General features: G+C 46.2%; 1 protein-coding gene across 4 annotated transcripts in view; it reads left to right on the top strand.

Annotated features, from left to right (window-relative positions):
- The window catches only part of mgat3b (beta-1,4-mannosyl-glycoprotein 4-beta-N-acetylglucosaminyltransferase b), a 45,604-nt gene extending 33,978 nt beyond the window's left edge, over nt 1–11,626 (top strand). For all 4 annotated transcript variants that reach the window (XM_069529315.1, XM_069529319.1, XM_069529318.1 and 1 more), the window contains 4 exons: nt 1,756–2,224; nt 3,224–3,891; nt 4,946–5,228; nt 5,357–11,626. In XM_069529315.1, the coding sequence (XP_069385416.1) occupies nt 1,756–2,224; nt 3,224–3,891; nt 4,946–5,228; nt 5,357–5,854 (1,918 nt within the window). In that variant the 3' untranslated portion in view covers nt 5,855–11,626. The remainder of the gene's footprint in view (nt 1–1,755; nt 2,225–3,223; nt 3,892–4,945; nt 5,229–5,356) is intronic.
- Nucleotides 11,627–13,278: the final 1,652 nt, after the last annotated feature.

Genomic DNA, 13,278 nt, shown 5'->3' on the forward strand with positions numbered 1-13,278 from the left:
TTTCCTCCCTGTCTTCTGCTTGACCTCCCCCGCACTTCACTTCACAATCGTCTTCGCCTCTTGTGTCCTACTCGGTAATCGAGACGCTGTCGATGGGGAGGCCGTCCGTGCTGAACAGGCCTCGCTGGGAGCTCACTGGCAGCATCGTCTCTTGTCCTCATCGTTTTGTTTTCATCCTCCTGCACGTTTGTTTTGCTTCATGTGTTCAGATGTCCAACATTTTTGAAGATGGATTAGAGAGCAAAAATAAATCTTGCTGCGTAAGCACCCAGCGTCCTCATTCCTTGACTGCCTGCGCTTGTGCTAAAAACAGAAATCCCACTCGAGAGCCAGGACAGACGCTCACAGTCAGATGCTTCGAGTCCACTTTTATGTTTTAGTTCAATCTGTTCTTTGTTTTAGAGAAAATGAAGATGAATTGGATCAAGCAGTTGTGTGCAAAGAGGACCGGATTAGGATTATGTGCAATTAGTCTGACTCATATTATATTTCTGAACACTGTGATCATTCTTTAATAAAACGTGCATCCTACGAGATTTTCTCATCTGAATTTTAAATTCAGCGACACGTCAACGAGAGGCTAAACATCACTGTGTGAGTAACGATGCAATGACGACTCGCTTGTTCCCGTCTTGTCTTCCCACCGGGGTCTTCCATAAAACTCTGCGTGATGGAAATGAAATTAAATCATTGAATCAGCTCGATGATCGTCTCATCGTACATGATGTGGAGCTCACGGAGCAGACCCAGGCTTCAGCACTGACATCAACAGGCTCTTGAACTGAACTGAGAAGAGAAATGATTCTACTTCTGACTTTGTAACGTCAGTAAACATTTTCCTAAAGCGTTGACGGTCTTGATCTCTAGTTTCAAGTCTTCTTCGAAACAGCTGATGTTCATTAAGTAAACGATGGTCCATTTACTGTATGCAATGGGGCGTGGATACCGTGTGATTGACAGCTAATACAGTCCAATGGATGCAGGTTACAAAGTGCAGGCTCCGACCCCGGCTCATCCAAATATGGTGACTTCTGGTTTTGTGGGTTCACACTTTGTTTGGACCTCTAGTGACTGATTTATGGTCACTAAGTACTGTGAACATTATACTTTGACAAATTATCATGGTCTCCACCATCTACTGGCATCTGAAACGCTGCAGATGCTCTAAGACACTAAAGAAGTCCGTAGAGCTGAGGGGAGTTTGTTATTGAGAGGAATCCTCTTCATGTGACACATTTATCATCGTGAAAATGTTGCTGATTTAAGTTTCTACTGACTAACAGTCCATCTCAGTTTAAAACCAGCAGTGGAAAAATAAGCACTCGTCAAACAACTCGTCCTAAATAAAGACAATTTCATTATCTCTGAACAAAGAGCCGGTTTCCCTGAGGTTCTTTATATCTTCACAGTCTTCACTTCTTTTTAACTTTTAACAAGTATTTCTTGTAATTAGTAAAGAAAACAAGAGACGGAGCAAAAAAAAAATCACTGAAGGTTCATGTGCTGCATCTTCCATCTGTTCTCTGGACTGCTGCTCTTATCAAATCCCAAAAGTGCTGATTGATTGATTTGTTTTTAATTATTAATATTTTAAACAATCCCAGACGCCGCTGTCTTATGAGGTTAATTATGGTTTACCCAGATATAAACGGTGCAGATGGGAATGAAGAGATTGCTCCTGAAACTGAAATTGTTTTTTAATCTTATTAGATTGTTTCTTAATTTCTCCCCCCCCCCTCCTTTGTCTCGTTGCAGGATGAAAATGCGACGGCACAGGGTGTTCTTGCTCTGCACGGTGGGCCTGTGCGTCATCTCCTTCCTACACTACTACAAGGCCCTCCACTATGTCTCCCTGCTGCGCGAGCTCTCCGCCCCGTACCCCAACATCAAGTCCTTCATCATGGTCTCCGGCTTCTTCTGGAGGGAGAAGGATGTGGCCTCCACCCCGCTCAGCCCCGCCTCCCCCGAAGAGGCCCCACCCTTACCAGTTATCCGTCAGTCGGACGCCAAAGCCAGAGGCCAGTCAGGTGCTGTGGGAGGAGGAGGAGGAGGAGGAGGAGGCAGAGAAGGAGGAGGGAAGGGTGTGGGGATTAGTGGAATCATGGTTGGAGGTGCTGGGATTGTTGGTAGGGCCGGGCTGGAGATGAGGCTGAGGGAGGATCCGGCTGCTCCTCACCCCTGGGAGAAACCAGAGGAGAACCAGCGGGGAGATTCTCCCAATGAGGTAAAAAGAGCGTTGCATTGATCCCATATCTCCTTTTGTCTTTTATTATTATGGCCTCACGTCCGTCGTCCTTTGTTTTATCTTTGAGACAAAGTGAACTGCGGTCACTCGTCAGAGGTCACGTTGTCCTGGAGTGATTTACCGTTGGAGCCAGTACAGATTCCTGTTTGTCAAGAAATGGTGACTTTGATACTGAAGCTGTGATGATGAGGTGTCGTTGTGCTGTGAGTTTGATTTCCTCAGCAGGGACTGCAGCCTGTTTGTTCACTTGATCTTGTTTGATGCGACCGACAAGGTTGCGTTCTCAACAGTGAAGCAAACACAGTTACTTCACTTTGAAAGCTACAGTAAGATCAGACAAGCTTATGGTTCACAGTCCGATGATAAGGTTCATTCTGCATTAGTTTAGACTTTCAGACTGAAGGGAGAATAACAACCCAATTATGACGACGGACTCGTTCACAGACCGTGATTTAATAAATTCTTTGCAGGAGGAAGTTTGACTCGTGTCTAGATGGAAGAGTGTGGATTTAAGTTTCTAATTTCATGGACTGTAAGTACGAGTCCATCCTGATGATACATTTCTGATGGGATATTCTCTTTCATGTCACCTCACTTTAATTACACAGTTAATTCAAATCCACATTCTTTTTGGTTGCTGGCGGGTTTTTTTTTGGTGTTTGACTAAATATCTGTTATTCACAAATTCACAGACATTTGCGACTGTTTGCATCGTACACATGAAACTTGATTTGAGAAAAGAGACTCACATCAGTCTGTGTTTTTGCTGAGGTGCTTTACAGGGTGAGAAGTTTTTTATCCTGCCGTGTGACTATCTGAAATGCAACTTTTCAAGATCGTCGACACCTCCGTCCTTGTGTTTGCAGCTCGTAGCCCTAAACATCAAGTTGTTTCTGGGTGTGAAATGTAGTTTACTAATGGTAGATATTCATTCACTGAAGTGTCCTCAACAGTTTCCTCTCTCTGTCTGTCTTCCAGGAGAGAGCTGAGGACAAATTGAGGCTGCAGGACCCCAACCACCAAGTTGAACCTGCTGCGCCTGACGTCCCTGATGTCCCATTGCCTGGAAAAGAACAAAGGGTGATAGCCCTCAAGGATCAATTGTCGGACCCCTTAGAATCCTTGGGAGACCTCCACACCCACACATTCCAGCTTCAAAATGACAAAACACCTTACTTTGTCCGAACCAAAGCCGGGGCTCTTTGCTTTAGGCAGGGGACGGAGGTGGCGACACCGAAAGAGTACTCTGGGAAATTAGGGGGGGCTGTGGCCAACGGAGCTGGGGAAGGAGCCCGGGCCGGGGCTGCCGGGCAGCGGAAACCTCTGGAAGTCCAGCAGCAGCCCTCCATAGCGCCTAAAGCCAAGACGAGGGCCAGGGGCAACGGGAAGCGGCTGGTCAAGTGTGTGTGTCGGCCGGGGTGGCACGGACCTTACTGTGGGGTTCCCACCATGGTGTATCACTCCAATCTGCCAACCAAGGAGAGGCTGACACCCAGGGAGACCCCGCGGAGGGTGATCAACGCTATCAATGTTAACCACGAGTTTGACCTGCTGCACGTGCGCTTTCACGAGCTCGCCCAAGCCGTTGATCTGTTCCTCGTGTGTGAATCCAATTTCACTGCCTACGGGGAGAAACGGCCGCTGAGGTAAGACCCACATCTCTGGTGCATGTGTGGAAATTATACAAGCTCTGCCCTGAAGTTCAAGGTGTATTTAAGAAAGAGGTGTAATCCTCCGCTGAGCTGCTCTGTGGCCGTCAGCAGAAGAGTCTGGTTGTAAAATGACATCCAGACTCAGCAAATCTCACACTGGATTAAAGATTTGTAGTGCAATCGTTATCAAAGCATGAGTTGGTGATCCCATGTTACCTATGTTTTAATACAGATAAGGAATTAATCTGAGGTTCTAGCTTGAACTTGAGATATTTAATGTATAATTTACTTTCATAAATATTCATCAGCACAAAGTTAAAGCAAACTCCCAACTTTTTTTTTTTTTTTTTATCAAATTATGACACCTCCCGATGTCTTACTGTTTACAGCTCACAGACTTTGTTTACAGCCCACCTTCACGCCTCTGTGTCGGTGCGCCGAATAACAATGACAATGAACTTCCTTTGGCGATAACATGAAACGCCTCGGGAGCAATTTTACAGCAGATTATGACAAGAGCGACACGATTGACTCAGTGTGGAGGCCTGAGGGCAGAGATTGGTGTTGTAAATCATAGGATGTGACACTGCATGAAAGTAGCTCCAGTCAGTGAACACGTTGTCTTCGGTCATGCATATCAACAAGTTAATTGAGTTGTTCTTTCTGTCACTTTGCATATGGACACAGGGTTTCTGAGCTGAAAGGCATCCTTTGTCACACGAGCCTGTTGTTCCTTATAATTTACTTCAGCCTTATTCCCTTATGTATAAATGAAATTCATACCGATACATATTGGATTTCTTTCTTTCTTTCTTTCTATCTATATTTATAGGCAATAATTGGATTTCATTTTCTTCTGTGCAACATTTCAAACTTGTTTTGGTCGTATAATCAATATCAATAAACATCATGTTTCCATTAATTTCCCTCAAAGTCACATCACATGAAGTTTTAAACTAAATCAAATACACAACAACAATGAGTATTTAAGTTCACTGGTCGTATGAATATAACGATGCACGAACTAATGGCTCTGTAATCTTCCCAGTTTCCTGCGGCTCCTCCTCAACGGTACGTACGACTACGTACGTCACAAGATCCTGTACGTGTTCCTCGACCACTTCCCAGAAGGCGGTCGCCAGGACGGCTGGATCGTTGATGACTACTTGCGGACATTCTTGACACGTAACGGCATGTCCCGGGTGGTGGGAGCCCGGCCGGACGACGTCTTTGTCATCAATGACGCAGATGAAATCCCAGCACGTGAGGGCCTTCTTTTCCTCAAGCTGTTCGATGGCTGGACGGAACCTTTTGCAATCCACATGCGCAAGGTAACAGCAGTATATCATGTTTATACTGTGTGTCCTCCTGTGGTGACTGTGACTCGATGTGAAAGTGATCTGTTACTGTAGCCATTAAGATTTATGTCTCTATATTCCTCTCCTCTCTCCACATCCAGTCACTGTATGGATTCTTCTGGAAGCAGTTCGGCTCCTTAGAGGTGGTGTCTGGTTGCACGGTGGGGATGCTCAGTGACGTCTATGACGGTGACGGTATTAAACTGCGTCGCCGCGAATACTACACCATGCCGGGATTTCGCAAGTACGAGAACGACACGGGCCACATCCTGGTGCAGTGGTCGGTGGGCAGCCCCTTCCACTTCGCCGGGTGGCACTGCTCCTGGTGCTTCTCGCCCGAGGGCATCTACTTCAAGCTGGTGTCGGCGCAGAACGGAGACTTCCCGCGGTGGGGTGACTACGAGGACAAGCGAGATCTCAGCTACATCCAGGATCTGATCCGGACGGGGGGTTGGTTCGATGGCTCCCTGCAAGAATATCCTCCGGTGGACCCCAAAGAGCACATGTACGCCCCCAAGTACATGCTGGAGCACTTTGACAGGTACCGCTACCTCCTAGAGAACCCTTACAACAAAGTGTCCAGACCGAGCGAGGGCTAGGAGGTCCGCTGGGTGAATAAACGTGAAATAACTAGTAGGGCCCGAGTGGGGCCTCAGCACTGAGTTGGGCGGAACGGTACTGATGAACTACATCTCTCACTGGAGGGATACTAAATGTATCTCCACCAGGCAGCACTGATGTTGCATTTTTTGGGGGGTTAAAAAAAGGGAACACTGAGTCACATCCACCATGGATTTACGGAGAGAGCATATAGAGGATACAACCACTGGATAAACAAAACCATAGATTTCCTCATTCCTCCCTTTTTGGGGGAGGGGTCAAGCTATCTCTCTTTTCGTCACCCCCCCACCCCTGTCCTCCCTTTCTTCATCCGATCTGATTGGACACGCCTGCTGTCTGAGAGAGACGGTCGCCGAGAAGAAGAACAAGGGATTATTTGCAGGCGTTTGAAACCTGTGAGGAGGAGAAACATAGCGAGTGAAGGACCGTTTTTTTTTTTTTTTTGTTGTTTCCGTCTGTGTTTACTAAAGTTTACGAAGCGGGCTGATGTTCCCTTTTCACCCTCCGCCTTCAGATGTCTTCCTGTCATATTCAGTGACCTCCTTCCGCAACCACGTTCTGATGTTTGTCTTTGGTCCCAGTAGAAAATTATAAACCACATTTAAACCCTGCTGGAGTCCACTCTGCCAAATGAACAGGAGCGACTCCGTGGAGATGTTTCAGCTCATTCATGTATTCACACATCCACATGCACCTTAGACCTGTTTGAGTGTTGGTGAAACAGTGTGTGTGTGAGTGTGTCTTTGTGTCATTATTGTGAGGTTTTGGGGTGTGAAGGGGAGAGAGAGAAACAGTCGGGGGGGAAAGGGGAAGAGAAAAGGGAACGGGGGAAGGAAAGGAGATGCTCTCGACGTTCCTTCTCTCCCCAGCGTCTGCTGACGCATGAGGGATGTTGCAGGGTTGAGTGTGCAGAATGTGTGCGCTTCCCTGGCACTTCCAGATAACTCTGAATAAATCACGGCCCTGTCGATGGCGTGCGAGACGGATGACACCCCAGCGTTAGTTTGTCCGACGAGAACAATTCGAGGGGAGCCGGGGAACGATCTCCCTCAGTTTCGTCTCGCAGTCTGTCTCGGAGCCGAGATGACTTTGTTTCCTTGGAAACTAAAGCATGTGAAAAAGGGAGACGGGATGGGTGTTGTTGAGATGAGTGGGCGGGTTCACATCAGGCGAGGAGCTGCAGCGTTCAGATGAGGTCAATACCGAATACAGGTCCCCCAGTAAAATATTCCTTTCTCCTCCGCTGCCAATCGCCCACTCTCTGAAACTGACTCTTCCGGAGCTTCTTCTGTCTTTCTCCTGTCGTCTCTCCGTCTTTTGTGCTGCTGTCTTCTTTTTGTTTTGGGTTTTTTTTGTCCTCGGTGTGTGTTTTTAACTTAATCCTCATTAACAAGGCATACTTAATTCCCGTCTTCAATTATTTTCTTTTTCATATCCTCTCCAGAAGCAGCTTCCCTCGCTCATACAGTACACACACACACGCACACACACACACACACACACACACTGGCTCTCAAACTCCATTTTGGGTGTGTATCTATTTCCACTTAATCCTCGCAAGAATTCCCCATTTCAACAATAGGGGTGTATTTATCTTCGCTCTGCCTCATTTCTCTCGCCCTGTCTCTATAGGACAGGGCAGCCGTTACCATGGCAATGCCTTCCCTCTGCCCACAGATCACTATATCGTCTGAACACGAGCGCTCCTGCCGCTTGTCTTCCCCCTGTCGTAGACGGCTGTCGCTGTGGCCGGATGCCTGAATCCCCACCCTGAATTGTCCACGATTGGGTTTGCATACTTTCCCTCTGTGAGCGTGTGTCATGTGGGCTGAGGCCAGTGGGGAAGCTGTGTTACATTCCTGTCAAGGGCAAGGAAATCACAGAGGCAAAGCTCAAACATGTAGCTCTGATCGAAAACAGCAAAACACAACGATTTTTCTTTTAATTGCAGATTGACTGAATCCTCCGTCTGCTTCTTCGACACCTGTCTGGGCTTCACAGATACCTCGGCTTCAGATTAGACACAGTTTCAAGGTGAACAGCTCCTCGAGAGGAATAACAAATTCAGAAGGGGGAGTAGCTGATAAAGCTGCGACTTTTTAAAAAGCTAAAGGCGAAGGTTTGATGTTGCGTCAATGTCAACAGGAAACGAGGAACGTCTCAATAGAGGACGCCTCTTTTTTCTTTCCACCGGTTTCACTTTGCATAAAGTATCCTTGAGTAACTTCTCACTTATCATCAACGCATGATGCTGTGGGCAAAAACACAGTTTTAATGAATGTTTCTAATGATTGAATCAGTAGTTATACAGAAGATTTGGCAAATCTGGCGTCTGTGTCTGTGTCCCTCGGTCCGTCGTGGCTGTAGGAAAAATCGGATTAGCCAACAGGCCGATGACAGTTGCATCAGCGCTGCACCGTTTGCCCGGACGGAAGCGCGGTCTGCAGCAGCAGCTGTTCGGGGTTTGGTGTTGGTGCTGGAAGCCAAACTTCAATCCAAACCCAGAGGGGCTCAGAGAAACAAGCTTTAAACAGGATTTGACATGAGACGACAGGAGAGGCGACAACAGTGACGGGTGAATCCCGCTTCTTGCACCTAATGTTTGAGTCCAGGGTTCGAGAGCTTCTTCTAGAGATTTAATTTCAGGTAGTTATTTAAATAGTTTCGCATTAAAGTCTGCGTTGGTTATACCTGAGACCTTGTTAATCTTATTTCAGTCAGACAGCTCATGTGTTAAGCAGAACATAGCGTTTGATGTCTTAACTCCAACTTTATCGCTCCCCGAGAAATGATTACACAGATGTAATGACGAGCTAATATCTTTAGCCGCCTGCAGCTGGATGCTGGGATGGTGGAGGGGCTGAAACAACAGGCGGTGATACTGACGCAGAGGCACTGACATTATTGCAGCTTAAGTAGATCAGTAAATTGGGAGGGTGTGTATGATAGAGGATTGTGGAGAGCGAGTTATTTCACAGTCGACTCAATTTGTTGACGTTCCGATCAAAAAAGAAAAGTAGCAGCGACACAACCAATCATTATGATTCAGACCAAATGAAATGATTTCAACTGATTGGCCGGGATTAGCAACCCTAGCTCCGAATCACATAAACTCCTATTTTGCAGGTTTTGTTTTGTTTTGACACTCTCCAAGCTGATATCTTTAACTTTGGTCAGTTTGTGTTAACGTCCAATTCCAACGAAAGACAAACAAAATGTGTCTTGACTCCGCATGATTCAGGGCCACAGACACGCTCTCTGTCCGTCAGTTTGACGGGACATGTACGCAGCCTCTCGTTTACATGCTTCGATACGAAAACAAACAAACAGCTTGGTGCTTTGGAGCTAAACTTCATCTCAGAAATGTGACCGCGTGACCGCAGGGGTGTCGGTTCAATCCCATCAGGCGTGGGGGCGTGTGTGTGTGTGTGTGTGTGTGTGTGTGTTTGTGTTTAAGCTCTGCCAAGAGGCATTTAACCAGAGTTCACTCCCAACTCTCAGCCAGCTGCAGTCGGGCTGCACATCTGGTCCACAGCATTTGTGTGTGTTTGCACATCAGTATGAACGCTGTGCACTTTCAAAATCATTTCTGTGTGTGTGCGTGTGCATGAGACAGTGACTCATACCAGATAAGGGTGTCTGGGCCGCTGAAAGACAAATCAGGGTTACTTCACTCGGCCTGTTGCCCCGTTATCGCCATGGCAACGATCCTCCTGATAAATTCCGGAGATCTGTAACAGCCTGAGGTCATCAACCAGCATAACAGACGCAGAGGAGAGCGGCGAGGGGGAACAGAGGGACGGCGCTCAGAGAAATCAAAACAACATACTTTTCAGTCTTCGGTCAATGTCACAGCAGCGCAGAGCGGAGAGTAGCGACACATGCAGCGGACGCCATTACCCAGCACACAATTCTCTTTTGTTAACAGTTTGTTTGTGTTTTCATTGATTTAAACGGCTCATCACAGCGATCACAGTCGATCTGCTGGAGCAGAAAAATGCTTTTAACACGAGCCAGCAGTGACACATGAATGGGAAGGATTTTTCTTTGGCCTGGAAAACTAGAGGAAGGACATTAAAGCCGAGGCTTGATGAATGGAGACTCAAATCCAAATTAAAAGACGTTTCGGAAAAGATCTTTCCACCGCTGTCCCCGGTGGACGAAACACCGTTACACAGGTGAGAGGAGAGAGCGATTGAGTTTGACCTAAAAGCTTTGATAGGAGGAGGGGCTACGTCCGGCTCGATGGGTGGCCACGCAGCACTAAAACAAACCTGCAACCTTCATGTTAGCAGACAGTCTGTAATTGCAGCACCGGACGAGTACGTGATCGTTCATAAAATCAATAGGACAATAACACATGGGAAAGGAAGGAGCCGAAGCCTGTAACCAGGATAAAGCCCCTACCTTAATTCCATCAGGTTTTCTCAGGCGCTTCGCCAACAAATAAAATGCAATAAGCAAACGTCTGCATGCTTCAGGTGACTGCAACAAAAAATAAATTAAAATGCAAAACTGTTGAGGAGACGGAGCGATGCTGCCGCAGACGAATTCTGCTCATTGTTAATGTTTGCAACAGGAAATGCTGTGCTGTGCCGTCAGGGTGTTAAAGTTAAAGTCGCTTGTAGTCGTTGGAGTTGTGTCCTCGTCAGGTGAGAGATGTTTTGTTAAACGAACGTGTGAATGGAGAATTTTTGTTTTGTTTTAATATTGACGACAAGGCCTTAGTTTTTAACTTTTATAAACCACAAGATCATTTATCATCCATCTCCTGAAACGAGACAGATTCAAAGATACAGAGTGAAGAATCAGTCTGAAATGATCAGTGTTGTTGGTCCACTCCTCCTTTCAGCACAAACACACACAAACATGATGTGTATGGCAAAGAAGCGTGCAGCACATATGTGTATTGTGTACCGATGTGTTTCTGCAGGGCTGTGTTGCCCCCCCCCCCCACATCTGTTGTTGTTCTTACGGAGCAGCTGAGTGGCGGCTCGTCTGCAGGGTTTACGTGCCCTCCCTACTCTGGACCCCCTCCAGCCCCCGTGGCTTCCACCAATTGATCTTTTCCAAGAAACATTAGCAGCAGGCAGGAAATCAAGGAGCGGAGGGTGTCGTTTCTACTGGGGTCATTTTGCGGTTCTGTTTGCTGAAGTTGTCGTCGGCGTGGAAACCTTTAGACTGGTATGAAAAAGTGCAAAGTCTCTGTCCTGGGCTGAGTTTCATCTTATGATCTGAAGTTTTTTTGCTGTAAATCATTTTACATTCGGAGCATTGGAGCTGAAATACTCGGCTGTAAACATGTTATTCTCTGTGTTGAAGTCACAGTAAACATCCACATTCCACGATCACATTAACTGCGACAGCTGCAGTGACGTGACTCCGCTGATTGGAAAAAAATTGGTGTCGCCAACCACAAGTTTCAGCCAAACAAGAGCTTCAACCTTGTTTTTTTTTGTTTTTTTTACAACATTGTTAGAAGGCTAAGTTCACGCAGATGACACAAAAAGAAACATCCTCCCTGTTCTGTTTGGTGCAACAAGTTTATAGTCGTGTAATTAGTGCTGCTTTGAGTTCACAAACAAAATTCCACTCACATTCTGTTGATTTTATTGGAATGGAGGCAGAAACACTGGAGAAAACTTAGACTGAGTGATTCTTTATTTTTCCCAGGTGACTCCAGGTGAGCTCTGTACCTGAAAGACCCTAAAAAAAGCTTAAAAAAATATATGTACATTTTCGTCCCTGCAGTTCTGTCACCGCCTCACGCTCTGTATATGCTGACGATCCTCTGGTTTCCACCTGTTGTCTCCTAATATCGGTTGAACCGACCCTTTCAAACACTGAAAAATGTTGGAAGGTCAACTGAACATCTTAAAATGTGAGATTCTTCCATTGAGAAATTAAACCTTCCTTCTGTTTATGGTTTTCTTTTTAACGAGGAAATCATTCTGGTTCCGTTCAGCTCAGAAAAGCTGCCAACTCGTTTAACAGTCGCATGGAAAACACTTTTCTTGATCACGCTCTGAGCCGAGCTTCGATTCTGCAAAGAAACGTCAAATCAAACAGAAGCTTTGAATCTGAAATAACGGAAACATTTGTGATCACGATTCCTCCGTTAACATGTCTGATGAACGGCTTCTCTAAAGGAAGATCAGGAGGTGTGTGTGTGTGTGTGTGTGTGTGTGTGTGTGTGTGTGTGTGTGTGTGTGTGTCTGAGCGTATGTGTTTGTACATCAGGAGTCACAGCACGTCTGACTGTGTTCGAGGACAGATTGTTGGCTCCGGGGTGGATGTGGGACGAGTCTGGTCCAGGCGTCCATATGTTGTGACAGCGCAGATCAAGAAGATGAAAGTGGGTGTTGCGCTGCAGCGACAGATGGACACAGTGACACATGCATGTGCTAAAAGTGGGGCGGGCAGACAGGACGACACCTAGCTGCAGATCCGACGCCCTCGGAAGCCGGAGGGAGAGGACGAGCGTCGGATGTGTCCCTGTTTATTTGCGCGTTTCTCGTGATGTGTTGTGATTTGAGCAAGGATTTGATTTACAATCTTTAAGCTACTGAGCTTCGGATCAGCGTTTCTCTGTAACGTTAAATATTCAAGACAAAATAAGCAACAATCATAATAAGATGCATATCTTCTGCTTTTTTAAAAAGTCAGAGGAGCAGTTCAGCATTTAAGAAGGAAGGAACTGACCAATAACTGTGAATTTAAATGGACGACAGTTCACCTTTTACTCCCTCTGTCCAAAAATGGAGCCAAAATATCTCACTGAAGGGCGCGGCCATCTTGTGCTGATGATGTCATTCGGAGCCACAGTCTATGCAGCGGTGATTGACCAATCACAAGTCAGCCTCATCTGTCAATACATTTTTATGACATCAAATAACAATTTAATAACATGGAGGAGACAGGGTTAATGACGTGCACTACAACCAGCCACCAGGGGGCAATGGAGATGTTTTGGCTTCACTTTTGAGGAGCTGTCATGTCGTAATATCTTTATTTACAGTCTATAGTCAGGAAACACTCCAGGATATATACACGTCCCTGAGAAATGACAAATTAGTTGTTTTTGCACTTTTGGTTTTTGTTCGTATGAAACAGTCAGAATATTTTTATTAGCGAGCTTCAGAGGACGACTCATTGTTCCCGTCTGAGCGAGCAAAGTTTTTTTGGCAGCAGCTTCGTGAGCGGTATGAATCTTCTCATCTAATTCTCAGCGAGAAAATAAACTTTCCCGAATGTCAAACTTTTCCCTTTTTTAAAGCTCAGACACTTTTATTCTTCTGCTGTGGGACCGTGTGGGCGGCGCCACAACCCACCGACTGTGAACAAACTCCGATTCAACAACTGCCAAATCTTTCTGGTTGCACAGAAGAGCGGGACGCCACCT

The sequence above is a fragment of the Paralichthys olivaceus genome, chromosome 8 (genome assembly GCF_024713975.1).
Source record: "Paralichthys olivaceus isolate ysfri-2021 chromosome 8, ASM2471397v2, whole genome shotgun sequence".
In the NCBI taxonomy this organism is placed as follows: domain Eukaryota; kingdom Metazoa; phylum Chordata; class Actinopteri; order Pleuronectiformes; family Paralichthyidae; genus Paralichthys; species Paralichthys olivaceus.